At 43.1% G+C, this 23,204-nt stretch overlaps 1 protein-coding gene across 4 annotated transcripts in view; it reads left to right on the forward strand.

Annotated features, from left to right (window-relative positions):
- Positions 1–23,204, forward strand: part of zfh2 (Zn finger homeodomain 2) — a 481,980-nt gene that overhangs the window by 421,463 nt on the left and 37,313 nt on the right. For all 4 annotated transcript variants that reach the window (XM_076207829.1, XM_076207831.1, XM_076207828.1 and 1 more), the window contains one exon: positions 17,315–20,685. In XM_076207829.1, the coding sequence (XP_076063944.1) occupies positions 17,379–20,685 (3,307 nt within the window). In that variant the 5' untranslated portion in view covers positions 17,315–17,378. The remainder of the gene's footprint in view (positions 1–17,314; positions 20,686–23,204) is intronic.

Below are 23,204 nucleotides of genomic sequence, written 5' to 3' on the forward strand. Positions count from 1 at the left end.
AGGGTGCTGGCAATTAACTAATGGTTGGAATAAAAACAAGGCGGTCGCTATGGTGCTTGTCTTCCTTCCTCCCTTCCTCTTCTCCTTCCTTCTTTGTCCTCTTCCCCGCTTCCCCGACCATCCCTTTCCCTCTTCCTATAGTTCCCTCTTTCCTCCCTTATTCTCACCAACTTATTTGTTCTTTTGCTGTCCATTCTCTTCTTGCCGTTCCTTCTCCGTCCATCCTCTAAATGCTTCATTCATTTCTCTCTTCTTCTCTTTTTATCACGTTTATACCTGCACCCTACATTCCTTTTATCTTCTACCCTTCGCCTTGCTCTTACTTCTTTTTCTGACGATCCAGCTTCTCGTCTCTCCCTCCCTTCTCTATTCTTTCTCTTTTTTCTCTTGCACCTCTTCCTCTTCCTGTATTTCTTCTTCCATGTCATACCTCTCCTCCTCTTCCTCCTCCTTATCCTCCTCTCCTTCCTCCTCCCCTTCCTGTTGCTCCAGCTTCTACTACTAATTCGCCATTCTCCTACGCGTATTGCATTTCATGTCATATTTTTCCTTCGTATTTTTTTATATACCCTGGTCATCTTACGTTGTATTCATCTCCCTATTCAGTCTTTCTTGACGTTTTTCTCTTTTTTGTGCAACAAGTTCATAGTTTTTCTTTTTTTTATATACTCGCCGTTGAGGGCTGTCGTTATTTTTTTACTTTGCGTGCGTATGCGCGTGTATGTGTTTGTCTTCCTGTGTGTGTGTGTGTGTGTGTGTGTGTGTGTGTGTATGATTGTATTTTCTTATATAAGAGGAAAACAAGTTAGAGGAACGGACAGACGCGAGGTGTCATCGGCTTGTCATTAAAAAAAATGTAGAGTGGCCTTATTTTCTTCAAAGTAAGAACACTAGACATAGCCACGATAGACATAATACGATCCATTTTGAAGCCAATGGTCGCTGACAGTATGTACGTCACCTCATGTCACGTCATGTGGTGTTGCATGATGTGTCACGCCTTGCTATTGTCTTAGTGCACGTTGTTGCGGGCACAGCAGTGAGCATCAGCTTCACATTGCCACGTGCTTTAACTTATGCATAGTTTTTAACATGTAATATGTGGAAAGTGTGTATATGAATATAAACACACCTACCACCATATATATATATATATATATATATATATATATATATATATATATATATATATATATATATATGTATATATATAGTCTATAAGATATAATATACAAAATATATTATATACTATATATAATAGATTCTATACATGATGTATAATACACAATGTATAATGTATGATATGTACTGTAATATATTATATGAAATATATAGTGTATAATATACGTATATTTTATATGTACACAGGCTTAGGATTCTACAGTAAGTTCATTCTAACAGAAATATTCATATAATCGCCTGCAACTTCTAAATAATCATTTGAAATCAGATGATTAGTATCAATGCTAGGATATATATTTCCGTATGAATATACAATATATATATATATATATATATATATATATATGTATATCTATATATATAATATATGTATATTTATATATATATATATATATATATATATATTTATATTTATATTTATATATATATATATATATATATATATATATAGACACACACACAATCGGGCCTTACAAATCTAAGACCCCAAATCAGTCCGCTCGTAACCGTCATATCGTGCTGTACAATTATATTTTATACCTCCCACACACACGAGCATACACACATACACACACACACACACACACATATACATATATATATATATATATATATATATATATATATATATATATATATATATATGTGTATATTGTATCCACGTACTGTGTATATGAATGTTTCTGTTGGAACTAGTATTTCATGTATATAATTTTGTTTGCATGTATCAAAGCATTTAATTTCTTTACACTGCATTTAGCGAACTGATAAGATCACCCTTACCTAATGGGTAATTTTCATACAACTCCAGCTTAATTCCTCTGATAATCGTATATATATATCAGGTACCACCTTGGGCCTTTTCAGTGTACTAACAAGGATGTGAAAGGTTTATGGCGCCTCTCCACAACACACACACGTTCTGCCTTGGCCCTCAGCCTTCCCCCCCTTCCCCCCCTCCCCGTGGCAAGGTCGTGCGTCTGGCCACGAATCGAATTGCAAGTGTTGCCGGCTAAACACTCGTAATCGATTTGCGGACTCGACCAAGAAGGAGCGCTACTTTTCTTCAAGAAATTTTTCTTTCGGGGGAAAAAGAAAGTCTGTGGTTTCCATCTCTCCGCGTGTCTTCTCTGTGTCTTCCCAGCTGCCCGTTGTCACTTGGTCACTCAGTTCACTCACTCACTCACTCACTCACTCTTCTATTTCCTTTTACTCATTAAGTGACTCATTCACTCAACCGATCACATGCTTGCTCTTCCAGTCATTCACGAACTCCTTCACTCATGCACTCTCCTGCGTTCTTCCCCTTTGAATGACCTGATACATTGTAGGTCTTCACCAGTGTGCAGCACAACATATTTTAGTGTGAACATCGCCAGTCATATTTTTTTCATAGATGGACTTCAGCCTGGACCCTGAATCTTTGCTTTCTAAATAATAGGAATTGCTGGGCGTTTGATAAAGACAGAATCTATACTGTCTATCTCTGTATTGACCTTCGAAACCAATTTTCCGAACTCGGTCCATTGAGTTACTAAGCAAAAAAAGCGAAAGACTCTCTCTCTCTCTCTCTCTCTCTCTCTCTCTCTCTCTCTCTCTCTCTCTCTCTCTCTCTCTCTCTCTCTCTCTTTATGTCTCTCACTCTCATTCACAAACTCACTCATATATCTTCGTAAGTATATTTTAGTATCCGCCCGTTGCGTTGAACCTTCTGTTCTTATGCTGGAAAACAAGGAGGAAGAAGAAAGGGAGGAGGAGGAGGAGAAGTAGGGAGAGAATGAGGAGGAGAAGTAGGGAGAGGATGAGGAGGAGGAAAAGTAGGGAGAGGAGGAGAAGGAGGAGGAGAAGTAGGGAGAGGAGGAGGAGGAGGAGGAGGCTGGCGCGGAAACAAATGGTCGCCGTCGGTGCCGTTCTCAATGGCGTCGGCGGAGAGCGAGCGCCTTGCCCCCTCGCGGCACCGACCAAGTTCTTCATCCCTCGAAGTTGAGTAGACTGCCCCTTGGGCCGAGCAGAATCGCCTACGCCGGCTCAGGTGTAAGGTATAACACCGGGCGGAAATGGTTGGTAAAGATGGCGTTGTTTAGAGAATAGCAAACCCATACCTCACCCGAATTATGTCGATTTTATTTATTTATTTATCTATTTTTACGGAGAGGGGGGGAAGGGAGATTTGTACCGATGAAGTTTGTCGTTGGCTCTCAAGAAGTTGTTTATGCGTTATTTTTTGTTATTTATTTATTTTCGCAGTCACCATGTTCTCACATTTTTTTTTATTTGTCACGATTTTAGTTCCCATGACGAGATTTTCTTTTACAAGTCATTATCGTATCGCATTTCTTGTGATGTTTAGAAATTTCTTATTATTGTCTGTGAATTCACGATTCCACGTGAATTGCCAATGTTCCCAGGAACTGCCTACCAAAAAATATTTTATTGAACTATTTTTTTCGGATTTAACCATCGACTTTGCAGTATATTAGATTTTTGTGATCAAAATCATAAAATGTCGCTATTCTGTTTTCATGACAAATTTAAACTATAAGGGACTTGGTTCGTTAAATGACAGTCTTAGGAGTATAAAGATCCCATATTGGCCGTTGAAGATTTCTTTTTCTTTCTCTTCTTTGTTCGGAATTGTTAAATCAGTGGATCAAAATTAAGAGTACGGATGACAGAGTATATATATCACAATATCATTTAACAGTAAAATTCTCACTGTAGAAAATAACATTTTCATATTCACTTCCTCTGATTCGTTCTTCTATTTTTCGAGTTCTCTAATTGTAGCTAGTAATAATGGTTGAATTTGTAGTATAATAATACATGGTATTTGATAAGAAATACCGTGCTCATATTTGGAGTTCTCGTCGATGCCATTGTTCTTCATGTCTTGGTTTTTGGTCATAGGATAAAGCGACATTGAGAAGAAATCTCGAACTCAGTTCGTTGGGAGAATCACCTTTCCGTTTCTTAACCAGCCCAAGAGATGATACTCTCTTCCTCGCATGATTATCTTCTTAATGTATATTTTTTGGGTGGATTTTGGGTAAATTTTGTACGTTTTAGGTGTTTTACGCGATAGTTCGTGTTTATTTTCCGTCTTTTAATGCGTTTTCAAGATGCAGTTATTAGTATACACGACATGTGTGTGTTCTTGAATGTAGAAATAATTTTGTACGTGAGCGCCCAATAGATTAGTTCTGATTCCTGCCATGTTCAGATCAATTGTTCATCTGAAAGTGATGAACGACGTTTGAAGGAAACAACAATTTAGTCTACGGATGTAAAAACGACGAAATCGCAGTGTGTGTGTGTATATATATATATATATATATATATATATATATATATATATATATATATATATATATATATATTTGTTTTAGCAATTGTATATGATCAGTATTTTACATTTACTTGGGCTGACGTTTTTAATTCTCGCATGTGAGTATTTGTTAATGATTAAACTCCAAATTACCTAAACATACATACATGCTGACAAAATGCAGAGGACCTTGCAGAGCAGAATCCGGTTTAGTATTCGGTGCTAAAAAAAAATGTGAGCACTTGAAAATATGAACATATGAACGAATTTAGATGTGATTAGAATGCTGATCACCAACACACCTGTGCCGTTCGTTTGGCGCTGTTGTTATGGGGACGTTGTTCTTAACACTTGCAAAAGTCACGCACAGTTAATTTATTTCTCTTTCAACTCTCCCTTCCTTTCCTTTTCTACTTTTTTCTCTTTCTTTGTCTGTCCATCCATTTCATTTAAGTGTGTGCGTGTGTGCATAACAATGTGTATATATATATATATGTATATATATATATATATATATATTGTGTGTGTGTGTGTGCGAGTTCTCTCCGTCTTTTTTATTTCACTCCTTGTATCATACTGCCGCTAGAATTTGACGCTAGCCATAGGTACATAGTATATTTTTCTTTTATGCGATGTTCTAGTGAAGCATAAAGAACAAAGCAAAATATCATTTATGTCTTTCTTTACTTGTCACTGTCTCTACTTATATATGTACATATGTATGTATAGATGTATCACCTACGATCCTATTCATTTTTTTTAGCTTCAATGAATGAAGTGCCTGAAATTTGGAACAGAAATAACACGGAAGCTATTGTGCACATTTCTTTATGTTCGTTGTCCGATGTTCGTCATTGTGGTTGACATAACCAAAAATAATTTAGATACCGAGGTTTGCTATGTTGAAGTATATCAACTAGAAATTTTCTTTTTATTTTAGTTTGATTAGAAAATACATTTTCTCTCTCTTGTGAATCTTGGATTTTCCGGGTAATTATTTCTGAAAGAAATTTTGGAAATGATTAAGTGTATTTTCGGATTTAGTCATTATAACGTTAGGTATAGCGCCATTTTTTTTTAAGATCAGGTGATTCTCGTGATCTATTCATTTACTCACTATTTCCATCTTGCTGTCATAACAAAAATATAGTGTACTTCATCTTAATTTTCATTGCACTCTTTAGGAGATAAAGTAAATATTTAGGTAAGACAAAATTGTTACCGATTTTTTTTATATTACCTAAAATCTATTACATGTTTCTGTCTCCGTTGTACTCCAGAAGAAATCATAATACTAATAACTTCCTTTCACTATGTTAGTAGATTTCCACAGAATAATCCAGATAGAATAAATTAATCTGCAGACATATTTTAATCGAAATCTATTCATTATTACATAATTTACATTTACTGAAATTATTGTATAGATTTTCTCAATTTTGTTCCCAAATGAGATACTAAGTTCTTCTGATTTTGTTTTCCGTACTAAAGAAGACTCCAAGTCTCTTTGACACAGGAGCTTTGCAAATCCACTCATAAGTGATGAGCTCCATTTTAAGGCCTCTAGATTTCCCACCTTTAAGTGAAACCATCACAAGTTATTGAGCTTACTTATCCTTATATCTGTTTTGATATACCAATAATAACGTTAGGCGTATATCTACTTCGACCGCTACTGAAATCGAAATAAATATTACATAGTATGACAAATGATAATGGACCTAATACTGCGCCCTGTGGTACCCCACTGGTAACGGAATCGAGCCCTTCCTTTCTTGATCTTTAATCATTCTTTTCATCCAACTAAGGATATCGCCCATGAAATAAACATTCAGCGTTATCACTAACATAACGATGCTATTGGCTTCCACACGGACTGTGCCGTGATGTATGCTATAAACCTTCACTGAGAAATAATGAAAAGGCAACAAATACCTGCGTTTATAGGTAGACACGGAACCTTTGCGCTACTGAGTGGTTCTCATTGAGAAGAATTGCGTCACTTGGCGGCTGCCAGAATAAAAGATACTCAGAGAAGTACTTTAGAGGCTTCCATCCCTTCGCTATCAAGGAGACGACCCGGGGACGAATAGAATACACAGGCGGTGTAGGGCAGAAAAGAAAATTTGCCACCAGGTATGGGAAGGGGTTAATTTGTTTTGTCCTTGTCCGAGTAAGTGAAATTATCTCCGACTGAGCGGGGTACTTATCTTTTCCTATTTTCTTTAACCACAACACGAGTCGGCATTGCTTTCTTCAAAGACTATAACTTGTATCGCTCATTTAATGTTATACTTTTTATAAAACTAAAAAAAATCACATTTTGTATGGGGTATGAGGACTTTTTGAGATCCATAAACCATAAAAACAGTGACAATTCATACCTTGCGAGTTGTCTTATTAAAACCGCTAAATTATTTTGTATTTAAGGATTTAGCGCAAAATACAGGCGAATGTATTTAGTATAGCTGCGATCATCTCTGGCATATATGAGATTGAAGACCGGTGGTGGTGAGGTTCCTAAGCAGTGTATTTCACCATAGAATTAATGACCTCCCTAAATAATTTGTAGAAGAGTCGTTCAATCTCCAAATAATTCGCAAAGACAGCAAACGTTATCGGTTAGGCACTATTGCGGACACCCGAACTTGACTCATGCTATATATATATGCATACATATATGTATATTATATATATATATATATATATATATATATATATATATATATATATATAAGTTTATATAAACACATATTCCATGAAACAAATAATTTCGTCAATTTAAGGATAAAAGCGCCACATTTGATAAATCTAATATTCCGATTATTTCGCTGGTTGTACAATGGCTTATTAATATATGCTCATATAAACGTATTAACTCTTATTTCCATAAATGTTACAGCGGAAATTCGTTATATTAAACTTTGTCAAAAGAGTCAGATTTATTCTCCGGAAGTCGTGCAATTGCCCCGTTCTGTGATACGAGTATGTGTATATATACATACATACATACATACGCACACAACTCACACACATACACACACACACACACACACACACACACACACACACACACACACACACATATATATATATATATATATATATATATATATATATATACACAGTATGTATGCAGATAGAGTACATGTATATATACATACATAAATATATGTATATAAAATGCTCGTGTATGTATATACCCACATTTACTTTATACCTATAGCTCACTGTACTCACACATAGAATATGCGACCTCTCTCTACAATTCAGAGTTGAATCTGAGTCATCGAAAGTACATGTACGGATGTGCGAAAGGTTAAAATGTCTCGTTAATGGAAAAAAATATGTTTATATATAATCCCGTAAAGAGGCGAAATGGTTTTATCATAGGAACCAGGAGGAAAAGTAGATTTCCCATGCATTAGTGGATAGTAATTGAAAGCTTTAGTTGAGTTACCTGAAGTTACAGTTCCGTAAGTCTGAGGTTCTGCTAGATTAGGGCACCAGAAGAATGGTGAGAAATATATAGTCGCCGTGGGATTCTGTGTGGAAGATTATGTGCGGTGAGTTATTTCTTTTATGAATAAGGGGGAAAAGAGTAGACAGGAGAGACCCTTAGAAAACCATGAGAAATTAGTCGTGGGAAAAGAACAGCTGCCGTCTACAGCGGCAGTTGTAGAGCTTGGAAAGGATATTACAGGTAAAGGAGGTATCGAAGCTCTAGGAGGGTAGTTTGAACATATTAACAAGCGCGCGCACACACATACACACTCACACACAGTATATATATATATAATTTTCCCATTTCAGCACCACTTGTGCTAAGGGTTCCCCTTGTCTCACTACTTGAGTCAAAAGCTATGCAGCGAGGCGCAGCTCTTCCATAGTAGGGCTTGACCGCAGAAACTGATTTACTCCCATCTCTGTCCGCTTCCTTATGCACCCAGAATAAGATATGAAGCAGATGTGACGAACATCCCTTCGAGCCATACCTCTTATCCATTTCCAATCTCTCTCCATTTACTTTTATCTTTTGCACTTCATTTTTCCTGTTTGACAGACATTCCACGTGCATCCAAAAAGCCATTCACCTCATTCATTCATTTCTATCTACGTATTCCTTTCAAGTTTACTCCATCATTTGCCAAACTCAGCACTGTTTTCTGTCCGTTCTACTTCATATACATATATATATATATATATATATATATGAGAGAGAATTCTCTCATATATATATATATATATATATATATATATATATATATATATATATATGAGAGAGATATTATATACACACACGCACACACACACATATATTTATACACTTATACTTATATGATAGAAAGGTAAGTGTACACACACACACACACACACACACACACACACACACACACACACACACACACACACACACACACACACACACACATATATATATATATATATATGTATGTATATATAATGTGTGTCGGTGTGTTTGTGCAGCTGCTGCTTTTCCTTTACCTATCCAGAATTCTTATTATTTATTTGTCATACTACGTAGAATTTCACACATATATCTGCGGTCGCTACTATTCTCAGCACGAAACGTGAAAGACGACAGTTCTTAGGAGCAATCACAGGCGACTGGAATCCTACGTTATGTGGCCATTAAGCACAAAGTCTGTTTATGTAAATGCTGAGCGTCGTCCTTGTGACAGAAGAAAACGTATCGCGCAATTTTGTCTCCGCCAGAGGGCTGTAATCCCTCCTCTTGTGTACCCGGACTGATTAAAAACCCTGAGGTTCAGACACACCACCGCTGCGTCACATCAGCCTCCTCTCACTGCGGTGTCTGATTTCACGGATTTGGCAAAACTTGGCAAAAAATAAAAGATAAAAAAGGTCTCGGTCGGTCGAAAACAGTTTCGTCCCTCGTTCGTTCCTAAACTGAATAGAATTCTCTATCATTTGAAGGAAGAAAAATATATAAAAAAAAAAATCGTCTTGAAGAGTTTCACATGCCGGCCACTCCTTATAGTGTTGACCACGAGGTGGGAATAATGATGTAGTTTCTCGAAATCCCTTTAGGGGTCTTCCCAAGTGCGTGACAGTCCACCTCAAGACTTCTTCTACCGACGGTGACGTTGGTGAGGAAAACAGGGACTGAAATGATAACGATGACGTTGATGAAGGAAACAATGATCATGGTGAGAGCGAGTCTAGGGTTGCCTTCTGGTCATAACGATTGAAGACATGAATGGTAGCAATGGTGGTGTTGGTGAGCTCGATGTTTGCTGACCGTGGTAATGACACGTTTGTGACCGTGACAGCCCGAAGACGGTGTACGTCTTCGACGGTCATGTGACGAATATTATGGACTCATCCTCGGCACCGCTCGCCGCCTAACAGAGGTCGATTTGACGACGGACGGCGTTGTGAAACTTCTCTCCCCATTTTTTTTTTCTTTTTCTTATTTCCTCATCTCTAACCGTGCCGTGGCCATACACACGAGGGATTTCTTCGAACCCCCCCTTTCTCCCATGCTCTCCTTCACGTCAATGCTGGATATATCGCGTTACCGATCCTCATCTCCCCGCTTCTTTGAATGAATACGCGTTCTTCAGCAAGTTCTTTGTCCCCGCGACGTGCCTTCCTCTGACGCTCCGTCTTCTGGGGACGGTCGGGCTCGACTTCAGACACGGTCAGTCAGCCCTTCGCGACGCAGGGCGGAAGTCAAGGGAGGGTGGGGTGTGGGGGTGTGGGGGGTATCACTGTCACCCCCAAAGAGATCATTTTCACCCGTAGCTGCGCCAGACCCCGAGACTCAGATTAAAATCATCTGATAGTCCTAAGTCGTCAGAGCTTCCGTCACCACAAAAATGTCTTCAAGAATGCTTTCGGGTTGTCGCAGCATTGAGCCGTTGGCGCTTCGTGCCTACAGAGATGTACTTCCGTCATTAAGAGGATTTCAGACGCGTGTTTGTGGGTATTTTCTTGTTCCAGAAGAAGGCGAAGATAACATGTGTAAGGGTTTAATTGGCCTCGCGTTGCATAGCGATATCATTGAGACTCCCGTTGACAAGAGTTTCTTTATCTCATACAAGTGAGTCTGGTGAAAGCTGAGTAATGGTGAAGATAATATGTGTAGAGTTTTAATTGTTACCAAGAGTTATCGTTAAACACGTTGTTGATGTTGCAAGTTTTTGTATCATTTGAATAGAGACGAAGATAGCGTACTTAGTGTTTTACATGATCACGCGAGAGTTTACAACGTCGTTGAAACGTCGTTGAAGGAAGGGAAGGGGAGATCTCCTTCTCTTCCTTCTCTTCGTCAACGTAAAGACGAACTTCACAGAAGTCAAATTCTTCCCCATCGCGAGTAGAATCGCTGCCTCAGGCTGCAGAACCCTCAGGCGACACCTCATTACACATTTCTGATGAGTTAATGGATGTGTCGAAAAGGATTCTGGCCCAGAAAGTTTAAAATGCTGAATGTTGTTCCACGAGCACTTGTGTCGGGTACCCCCCCCCCCGCACCGGCGTGGGGAGCGCCGCCCCCACGTCATAACTCCTCGGCGGGGGCCCCAAAAAGAGGCGAGTAAGGGGGGGAAGAGGGGTGGAGGCTGGAGTAAAGTCGTTCCTCGTACTCGGTTTCCGTGCCACACACATTCACATAAACGCGGGTTTTCCAGTTCGTGTGTATGTTTTTTTTTGTGTATGTATGTGCTATAGATGATAACGTCAGTATATAATGTATGGTTACTTTTATATTCACGTTTTTACACAGAAAATCATACATCTATATGTATATACGCATATGTGAATAATGCACATACATGTAAATTATCTACACGTACCCATATAAAAAACATGAACGCAGAGAATATACATACATGCATACACACACACACACACACACACACACACACACACACACACACACACACACACACACACACACACACACACACACACACTCACACTCACACACATATATATATATATATATATATATATATATATATATATATATATATATATATATATATATATATTTATATATATATATATATATATATAGATAGATAATATTGATTTTCACTCACACACACACACACACACACACACACACACACACACACACACGGATGTCTAGGTGCATATATATATATATATATATATGTATATATATATATATATATATATATATATATATAAATATATAGACCTATTTATCTATGTTAAATGATGTTCGCCGAAACCCTCTCGCACTCATAGGGGGATAGGGTGTCGGCATCATTACCTCATGTAAACCTAGTTGCAACCATAAAAATTACAAATACATTCCATTAAACGTCTTGTCTTGACTCAGAATGCAGGTTCTCACAAATTCTCTTAGGTTTTGCCCACTAGCCTTCCATTTCGCGGCAAATAACGAAGAGCTTTAACTATTTCCATTAACCCTCACCCCTTTCTCTTCCGACATATCCAGTCGTCCAGGATCTTATCCTCCATAGCAGTGCCCCTCAACCTTTTCCTCCTCCTCCTCACCGCCTCTCCTGCCCCCCTTGCGCTCTTTCTCATCCTATACGTCTTTCCGTCCGCCACCCCTCTCGTCTCCCCTTCCCCTTTCCTCCTCACTCTCTAACTCTCCCCCCTGCACCTCCGTCTCGGTCTTCCCCCTTCTCCTCTCCCTCCTTCTCCTCCACCTCCTCTTTCTCCTCTTTTTCCCCCTCCTCCTCCTCCTCCTCTCACCCCTTCACCTCATTCCCTCCCTCCACTTCTTGATAGCGAATGCCAGGTTCTCGGCCATTTTAAAGCGAGGACTAATAACATTTGTGTTGGCATGGCTACGGATGCTGCTGCGGCTGCTGCTGTTGCTTCTGATGGGGAGCAGTGGAGGTGGTTGGTGGCTGTACAGTTGCTTCCAGGGAAAAGCGGCGATCGGGTGGGGGGCGGGGAGGGGGTCGTGGACGTGCAGGGGGAGGAGGAGGAGGGGTGGGGGCGTAGCCACCGGTCACAGGATGGACGTGGATGTGAGGCACCACCTCCGGGTTATTATGAAAGGTTTTTGGGGGTTTTGGGTCTTTTGGGGATCTTTGAATGCCGAGGTTGTGGTCATGACGGAGAGGAAGGAAGGAAGGAAAGAAGGAAGGTAGTTGGCTTGCTGGCTGGCCGGCTGCAGGCAAGGTTGACATTTCAGCCAAGTTGTTGTTGTAAATAGAGGAAGAGGAGTTGTGTTTATGACTGTGGCCTTTGTAATTTTGTGTATGTATGCATGTGCGCGCGCGCGCGTGCGTGCGTGTGTGTGTGTGTGTGTCTGTGTGTGTGCGTGTGTGTGTATGTGTGGATGTCTATGTGTGGGTGTCTTTGCACGGTTTGTTTCGTGACCAAATAATTTTCCTTATAACAGTCCATCACAAGTTAATCAAGTAGACATCTCGTAAATGAATGAGTATATCGACCCCACGCGAGCGCACGCGATCACACACACACACACACACACACACACACACACACACACACACACACACACACACACACACACACACACACATATATATATATATATATATATATATATATATATACATATATATATACATTGTAGCATTATATAATATCCGTATTTTTGTACTTTTGCGGACTATCATTAGTTTGTCAATGAGCGTTTTTGGAGACCTCAAGAGACACTTGGTCTATTCCGACTGACGCGGTAGACAGTTAGTTCTTTCCGTAGTTAGGAACATTTGATATCGTCAAACGCACGTTAGATAGTGTTATAAAAGAGTTTAGTTTACATTACAGTCTTTCTATTGGAAACATCGAGTATTTCGGTATCTTTGATATATAGTAAAATATATATATATATATATATATATATTTCCGAAACCCCCAAAAACTCCGGATACTAAATTATAATATTCCTGTATTTTTTCGCTTTTTTTCCGAATGTCTTATAGACTTCTGAGTTTAGTGATTCCCAAATTGGACGGCCCATCTGTACCTGAAGCCGTGTCCTCCGCTGAAGTCAGTGGACTTCATGGCGAACGAAAACGGGGAACTTGAGGACCCGAGGAGGGGTGGGAGAAAGGACGTCACCAACCGGAAGTTGTTTTGGGGGAGTTGGATGATTGTCGCTGTCTTGTCATCCTGTTCAGTGCGGGATGGTCACTATTGTGTTCTCCTGTTGCTTTGTCGTCCTCCGATGGATCGAATGAGGGTCTCTTCGGAGGCGTTGTGAAACTTTCGGTCAGAGAAATGGATTTTCCCTCGTTCCCGTCCGATATATTATGGAACCTGAAGGTTTGGTTCAGTCTCTTGGTATTTCTGTCTGTGCTCAGGTTCTGGACTCGAGTTGGAAGTTGTCATCGTGGTCAATGACTGGTTCAGTTGTGCATTTCTTGTTTTATCAGAGCATTTATGAATCTATTTTCTTTTCTTTTATTCATCAATTTATTAGTTTAATTGTTTATCTATTTATACTTATCAATTATTTTAATTTTTCTTATTTCTATTTCGTTCTCTAATCTTTTGGGATGTGTACAACTCGGTGACCGGACAACGGTCGATAGTCGGTGATTTGAGGTTGGTGATCGATGGCCGGGGCTCGGTCGTCAGTGGTCGGTCGCGGTGTGGAAGGAAACCTTCGTCGGAAGGATGTTTACGGCGGACCTCCACCGCGTGTGTCGCCCCAACGGGTCACCAGTCGCTCGGCTGACCTGTGGCAAGATTTTCTCTTACCACGAACTCTTTCTTCCTCCTCCTCTTCTTCTTCTATTTCTCCAATTTCTTTTGCTTATTCATATGATTCCTCTTCTTCCGTTTCTTCTTCTTCTTCTTCTTCCGTTTCTTCTTCTTCTTCTTCTTCTTCCGTTTCTTCTTCTTCTTCTTCCGTTTCTTCTTCTTCCGTTTCTTCTTCTTCTTCCGTTTCTTCTTCTTCTTCTTCTTATTTTTCTTCTTCTTTTTGTTCTTTCTCTTTTCTTCTTTTTCTGTTTCTTCTACTTCTTTCTCTATTTTCTTGTTCTTCTTCCTCTTCCTCTTTCATGTTTCGAATCCGATATTGTAACAGCCATTTTGACTGTGACCGTCATCTTTGATGTTACGGCGATTCTCGATTTGTTTGTTTTTCTTATATCCAATTTTATATCCATGGCTGTTATGACTATGAGTGTTATTGTGGAAGGCGATAACGCATACCATACCGAAGGAGTTAAGTATATTTTGTCAATGAAGGAAGACGGCTCTCCTGCCTTCGCGCGCGAGCAGACGCGGATTGAAATATATTGTGGAAGAGATAACGGCAAGATTCTCCGATACCCCTGCCGGTGCAAGACAAAAAGCGATTTTTCTTTTGGTCGATCGCTGAACGTGAGTCCCCGACTCATTCCTAGACGCACGTGAACTTAGCCACAGGCTTATCACAGGAGAGAGAGAGAGAGAGAGAGAGAGAGATCCACTCACTCACTTCAGAGACCATCCTATTGGATCTTTGACTTTTAAGAAATTATTTTTCTTCCGGTATTCCATCGAAGTTGTCCTCTTCGTCGCTGTGAGACACACGCGGTAGAGTCCCTGAAGACCAGGTAGAGAACCCATTGAAGAAAGTCATACTGACAGTAAACAACAAATAACTATATGACATATGCACCCTTCACATGAACGGCAGTGGGGTTAACGTCGTATTAAGAAATTATTCTCGATGTGGGAGTGAGGTGTTATGGTGTAAAGATTATTGTCACGTTTCGTAGTTTTCGAAGTTCCTGAGATCGCCCGAACTGTCGTAGTTCCTCGGTCTTCATGGCAGAGACTCCTTTGCTCGGAACGCTTAATTAATCCAATAAACCATCTCGATTAAAGGGTCGCAATTAACCCTTTAGCGTTCATTAAAATGGATTAATCTCAAGTCATCTGCCTCTGTCGCCTTTCCCTCCATACCATGCATTTCTTCCCCATTTCTTTTTTCTTTTTATTTCGTCATTATTATTCCTCCTTCCCCGCTGCAACTTCCCGTAAACCTTTCCCTTCCTACCTTTATGAGTCCGCCTCTTCGCTGCGATATTGTCCCCAAGGATAGAAACGCTGGTTATTGCCGGTGAAATTCAGTACATTTCTCCTTCCACAGGCTCCTATTTATCTTCACCGTCCTCGCCCCATTCTCCGCCCCCCCCTCCCCTACACCGCCATCATATTCCTCAGACCTGCATCATTGCTAAAACTCGATTCCCACACGCGTCTCTGTCCCCCATACACCACACGCATACACACACACACACAAGCACACACACACACACACACACACACACACACACACACACACACACACACACACACACACACACAATGTATGTATAATACGGCCAACGCTTTCGATGGTATTAACAGTTTTTCTGAACATGCCTTAAAGCATCCCCTTTACTACATGATCCTTACCTCTCCTCCTTCCCACTCTCTATAATTCTATTACTCTTTATACTCTCTTTTCTCCTTTATTCAGCCAGGCAATCCCAGTCTTTTGCATCCTTAAGTTCGGGCTGGGACGTTATCAGGTCTCTGTCATCCTGCAATCCAGTCAGCTACGTTTCAGATTGCGGTCGTCATAGTTCCTCCTTTGTGTATACTTTGGTTCCTTTATCCACTGTTGTTATTTCATCTAGCTTCATAGACTATCTGCAAAAATCATTTCTACCTACATTAGTAGTTGTCTCCATCGCTCAGTCCTTCACTTCTTATTTATGGCTTTAGTGACAATTGTGCTTTGCTCTTCTTGCATTTATCATGAATTTCTAATCCATATATCACGTTTCCTCGTCATGTCGGTAGAGGTCTCTACCCTTCTTCCTTCTGCTCCTTATTCAATGTAGTTACTCCGAGTGCAACATCCTTGTTCTCCAGGAGATGTGTGTGAGTGTATTGCGTCATTCATTTCATTGTTCATTTCTTTGCTCAGACTATGGGGCTGCGCGAAGGGAGTTGCGGACACACTTCTCAGTCTTCGCTGCCCCTTTTTAAGCGTCGTGTCAGGCTTAATCGCCTCCCTGCCCACCGTCGATGTTGACATAAAGGTGTGCCAATCCTTTTAGCGCTGTGCAGTGGCGGACCATTGCAGTTTTGTCGATGGTTCGCCGCGGCGCCTGCGAGATGGCGGCGGCGAAGACGCACGAAATGTATGTATGTCTGTGTGTGTGTGTGTGTGTGTGTGTGTGTGTGTGTGTGTGTGTGTGTGTGTGTGTGTGTGTGTGTACGTGCTTCTGTACGTGTATCTGCGTGTATCTGTACGCGTGTGTTTTTTGTTGACGACGAAAGGACGGAGTGAACTGGAGTCACTGAGGCACTTTTACTCTTGAGGCGCGGAAACTAATCTCCTTGATTGGCCGTCATACTAGGAGACGCATTCATTGGCAGCGCCGGTATAATTGAGAGACTTTCTCAGACGTGCGATTTCTAATTTTCGTTTCTTTTTCTTTATCTTCATTTCCTTCACTGCGAAACAGCCATGTTTGTGCCATTGCTGTCGGCAATCCTTCGCTTCGCTCCGTCGGATAATTAACGCACGGGGACCATCTTTTTAGTGTTCATCAGTCATCGAAGACTTTTAATTCAAGCTTCTTTGAAATAAATGTCTTTATACCATATGTTAAAATTTATGTGAACTTTTGCCATTTATCAAAAACTAAACAAAATAGAAATCTGTATACCCCGTTTATAACTTAATCCTGTATGCTTATTATGTATGCCACATGTATTACCTTATGTGAACCTTCGCCATTTGGCAAAAAGATCCTTTACTAAGACCCCCATTCCTTTTTGTCTCTGTTCCAGATGGTGTGTGTAATGTCAGGGATGTGAGAAGCCTGGGCTCCCAACCCTCGGTTCTCAGGTCGCCATGCCCGCTGAAGAACAAGGAGACTCGCCAATGAAGGGATGCCCCTCGGCCCCCAGCACGGACGCCCCCTGCACCGACTCCCATCCCGCGGGTCCCGCCCCTGTTAGTACTCCCAGCAGCGTCCCCGCCCCTCAGGTAGCGACCCCTGAAGCGACTCGGTCCACGCCGCCGTCGCCTCCTCCGCCGCCGCCGCCGCCGTCGTCGTCGACGGAGGACAAACCGAACCACCTCGCATCGAGTATGAGTCCCGAAGACGCTCCCACCACGTCGCCCCTGGCGGGCGAGGAGGGCCCCGGCCAACTCACCCAACAGGGCCCGGCCTCGTCCTCGTCAGCCAACTCCCCCTCGTCGTCGTCGTCGACAGCAGGAGCTCAGCAGCCTCCGGCTTTCAACCTAACGTGCATGACGTGTCACACGCACTTCACCTCGGCCGAGCAGTACGCGAGGCACCACTGCGTGTCGTCCTCGCACGATGTCGCCAACGACTCCTCCAGCGACGTGGAGAAGTTCGATGGCAAGATCGTGTACAACCCAGACGGGTCGGCGTACATCATCGACTCTGAGATGAGCGACGACGAGGCGGCCGTCCCGACGCAGGAAGGGTCGATCGTTGACTCCCCGAGGAACCCCCTCACCACTACGGCGGCCACCACCATCCCCACCATCGCCAACGCTATCTACGTCACCAGGAACCCCGCCTTCTACACCGCCCTCTACGGACAAACACTCACCTCGCCTATCCAGGAGAACAAAGTTCCTGACGTTCCGATTGTTCATAATTACAGGGTCTTTACCGTTGGTGATAAAGACAGTGAAAATGACGCGAAGGACAGTGATAGCAAAACCAATAGTTCAAGTGAGAAAACCAAACTTCCATTATTAGACTACACCCAAGTTCCCATTAAACCTATATTGATGTGTTTTGTATGTAAATTGTCTTTTGGATTTGTTAAATCTTTTATTACCCATGCAATGGGTGACCATAGTATAATGTTAATGGACGAGGAGAAGGACCTTTTGTCGTCTAAGAACGCTTCAGCCATCATTCAGTGTGCCGGCCGGGAGAAGGATCCGCGTGTGTCGTTCCTAGAGCCAGTGCCACCCCAAGGGCAAAACACCCAAGGGAGCAGCCTGGCCGCCCTGACGCCCTCCGGGGCCCCTAGCGGTACCTCCCCCAGGCCACAGACCCCCGGCTCCAAGAAGCCGGAGGAAGACGAGCGCGAGCATAGCATGCAAGATCTCAGTGAAGAGGAGCAGGCGAATGAGAGCGTCAAGCGCGAAATGTCTGACATTTACGAAATTGCCAGGCAGCAGCACCAGCATGCTCAGCATTTGCACCAACAGAATCAAATCCAGCAACACCACTTGCAGCTGCAACAGCACCACCAGCAGCAGTTGCAGCAGCAGCAACAACAACAGCAGCAGCAACAACAGCAGCATGCACAGCTGGTGGGCCGCAACGATCCCTTCACTGCCCCACAGCACCCCGCCGGGATGCGAACCCCAGACCTCAACCGTAAGTCACCGATCTCGGCCCTGGGCACCAACGGACGCGCCTCCGTCTCGCCCGTGACTTCGATGTCGCCCACCAGCTTCTCGCCGCTGCCGTCGCCAATCACGCAACTCACGGGCACAGTGATCGGCGCGTGCCCGGAACACATGAGCGGGCGCCCTCAAAACGTCTCCTGCGATAAGTGCGACATGATCCTGCAGCAGTCGCGCACACTTGGCGGCCAAATGGCCTTCATGCACTCGCGCAACTCCTGCAAGACACTCAAGTGTCCTAAGTGCAACTGGCACTACAAGTACCAGGAGACACTCGAGATCCACATGAAAGAGAAGCATCCGGAAAACGAGTCCACGTGCATCTACTGCCTCACAAACCAACCCCACCCTCGGCTGGCGAGGGGTGAGACCTACACGTGCGGCTACAAGCCCTACCGGTGCGAAGTTTGCAACTACTCGACCACGACCAAAGGCAACCTGTCTATCCACATGCAAAGCGACAAGCACCTCAACAACATGCAGGAGCTCCAGAACGGAGGGATGAGCAACATCGACGGGACGCTCGGGTCCCAGTCCCTCACCTCGCAGAGCCCCTCTCCGAGCGTCTACTCCACGCCCAAGACGCCCACTCCAGCGTCCACGCCCACCTCGCTGGCCTCCCAACAGAAGCCGAAGCCCATGTGGCGGTGTGATGTGTGCAACTACGAAACTAATGTAGCGAGGAACCTTCGCATTCACATGACGAGCGAGAAGCACACGCATAACATGATGGTGTTGCAGCAGAACGTTAAGCACATGCAGCAGCTCAGCGTGTTGCAGGGGGGCCCGGGTGGAGGCGGGGGTCAGATGGACCCCATGGCGTTGCTACAGTGCGCTCAAAACCCCGCCGCGGCCGCGGCCGTCATGGCCGGCATGGGCGGAGGTCTGGGCGGCGGTATGGGTGGTCACGAGAAACCTCCCTTACCTGAAGCCGCTCTCGCCGATCTGGCCTACAATCAGGCCCTCCTCATACAGATGATGACTGGCGGCCAGATGCAGGCAGGTCACGGACAGATGGGCCACGGTCCTGCCCACGGGGCCGAACACCCCGGACCCCAGTTTGATCTGGGTCTGAATCCGGACGCTCTGGAACCTCCCCCAGAACCTGTTCCTCCGAACCCACGCCACACATATACCTGCTGCGTGTGTTCAGTCTTCTCGACGGACTCCCTCGAGCAGTTGAACATGCACTTGCAGATGGACCGCTCCAAGATCAACGAGAACGAGGTCCTGCTCGTAGTGGCCGGGAACTACATCTGCAAGCTCTGCTCCTACAAGACGAACCTCAAGGCCAACTTCCAGTTGCACTGCAAGACAGACAAGCACATCCAAAAGTTGCAACATGTCAACCACATCCTGGAAGGAGGTCTGCGAAACGAGTGGAAGCTGAAGTACTTGGCCAACACCAACCCTCTACAGTTGCGCTGCAACTTGTGCGAGTACTACACCAACAGCGTGCACAAGCTGCAGCTTCATGGTGCGCATCAGCGCCATGAAGTGCTTGGTCTGCTCTTCCGTCACCTGTGTTCCGCGGAGCACAGCATACCGGAGGAACGCCGACAATACCGCTGCGTGTTGTGCTCTTACAACACCCAAGCCAAGCTGCAATTGCTCCACCACATCCGCTCCGTGCGCCATCTGCAGATGGAGCAGCTACACCAGATCCAGCGGCACGCAGAAGGCAAAGGTGGAATCCAGCAGGACATCGGGGACATCTTCAAGGTGGAAGAGATCGAAGATGAGGACCGGCATGCAACCTTCGGTGAGTAAAGATTCGAAGTCCTCATTGTGTCCTAATACGTGTTCCATGTACTTCACTGTACCTCTCCTAACCTCGTATGCATTTGTTCACATTGTTCTTGTTATCTTCACCTTGTAGTATGCCTACCCACCTATATCTTCTCTAGTATGTTCATGATAATTTGTAGATAAGTGTCTATTTTAGGGATATTGTACAGAGTACAGTATAAGGAAAAGAAGTTCATGTTTGACCAAACATTCCTTGCGGTCAGCACAAGTCTTCTTTAGTTTCTGGATCCGACTGGAAGAGGAAAGAGTCGAAGCCCTCGGCCTCAGTCTCGGCCTCGGTCTCGACCTCCTCCGCCTGTTGGAGCACGGCGTCACGCGCTCGAGGTCCCCTGGTCACGCGTTACACTTTGAAGTCATGATGTCACGCTCACGCTGTGACGGCGTGGTAACACGAGCCAAGCAGCACCTTTGTCTCTCATGCCTCTTCCACTCCCTCCTCTGCCCTCCCGCCTCCGTCCACTCTCTTCCTTCCTCGTTCTTCCGTCTTCCCCTACCTCAACTCTACTCTCACCTTCTTCCTGTCTCATCTCTCTTCCCTCTTCTCGTCTCTCTTCCCTCGCCTCTCCTCTCTCATTCTTCCTCACACTTTTCCTTCCTCCTTTCATCTCTCCTCTCTTCTCTCTTCACTTTCTTTTATCTACTTTCTATCCTCCTTCCTTTTTGTGCTTCTCTTCCTTTCCCAACTGGTCTTTGTCTTCCTTCATTCTTTCATTCCTTCTCCTTCTCCCCTTCCCTCCTCCTCGTGCTCCTGCTCTTTGATCCTGCTCCGTCTTCGTCCTCGTCCTCCCCGTATTTCTCATCCTCATCCTCCTTCTGCTCCTCCTCTCCCTCCACCTCTTCCTTCTCGCCCTCGTCCTCGTACTCCCCCTTTTCCTATTCTTCCTCCTTCCTCTTCTCCTTCTCCTCCTTGTCCTCGTCTTCCCTCCTCTTCCTCCTCTTTCTTCACCTTTCCCTCATCATCTTCCTTCACCTCCTACTCCTCCTCCTCGTCCTTCTTCTTTTCTTCCTTGTCCTCCTCCTCCTCTTCTTCCTTATCCTCGTCTTTGTCCTGCTGTTGCTGCTGCTGCTACTTGTCCTCTTCTTTCTCTTCCTCTTCTTCCTCTTCCTCCTCCTCTTTTTCTTTCGCTTTCTTCTCGTCCTCCTCTTCCTGTTGCTGCAGCTGCTGCTTCTCCTCGTTCTCGTCCTCTCCCCCCTCCTTTCCTTTCTCCCCCTCCTCCTCCTGTTCCTCCTCCTCCTTTTCCTTTCCCCACTCGTTGTTCTCCCCCTACGGCTCTCCGGTGATGATGGACGAGCAGAGCGGATGTGGACGATTGAATCGTATTTGACATGTGCGATACACAGTCTCCGTAGTGGAATATGGAGTGATGAGACAGGCGGCCACTCGCCACAACACTCAGTCCAAGTGCTGCAGAGGGTTCAGTGCCCTCCACTAAAAGAATAAGAAAAAGAATAAAACGATGTAGCGATGACTGGAGAGTATTAATTATAGCTGGTTTGTGGTAGTAATATCTCTTTTGGATGATCTCATGTTATCATATCGTCATATATCTATTATTCATTCGTATTACGGTAGCCTAGCGGCACATGTACAGTATATGTACATATATATATATATATATATATACTGTATATATATATATATATATATATATACTGTATATATATATATATACTGTATATATATATATATATATATATATATATATATATATATATATATATATTGTATGGAGAGTCTATCTACTTTGCAGTAAACACATTATGATCACAGAACACACAATCGTAGGTAGTACAATACTTCAGGCTGAAGTACTCTGCCTACCTTCCTATGTGTCACGACAGATTGATGCTATTTAAACTTTCTCTTATTATGGGCAACTTACACCTCATCATGATCATCGGTCGCATTGTATTCCGGTACAATGAATACGCCACACCCTATATTGCTAAATAGAGCATAACCCACAACGCATTTCGCCTTAGTGATATGTATACTGTATATACTAGTGTTTATTTTATTTTATCTTTTTATTATTAATTTTTTGTAAAGGGTGGCCGAGACAAAGCATGCTGGAGAAATTAGTACCTTGTCACTGGTTAGTTGAGATGTTTGAATGGGATGTAATGTATTGTTTGTTTGAAGAACTCAATCAAATATGTCTCAGTTACAATTTCTTCGTTCAGGACAAGTGTCTGCTATGGACTATTGCCAGTCGCCAATGTTCTAAAATAAGAATGTAAGAAGAAATTTGTTCTCCACATTGAACATCATACAACATAATGTTCTCATCTCAACCCAAACCATTCAGTTGCTTTATTGTTCTCAATAACAGTTCACGCTTCCACGCACAGGCGTTTGTTTTCAAATACTCACTTTCACATACACGAGTATTTTTAACGAGTTCTTTCACAATTGCACACACATACAAACAAACACACTTATACACCCACTCGCGCCTACACACACGCACA

The sequence above is a fragment of the Oratosquilla oratoria genome, chromosome 24 (assembly GCF_046742065.1).
Source record: "Oratosquilla oratoria isolate Oo_2021 chromosome 24, ASM4674206v1, whole genome shotgun sequence".
Taxonomy (NCBI): Eukaryota; Metazoa; Arthropoda; class Malacostraca; order Stomatopoda; family Squillidae; genus Oratosquilla; species Oratosquilla oratoria.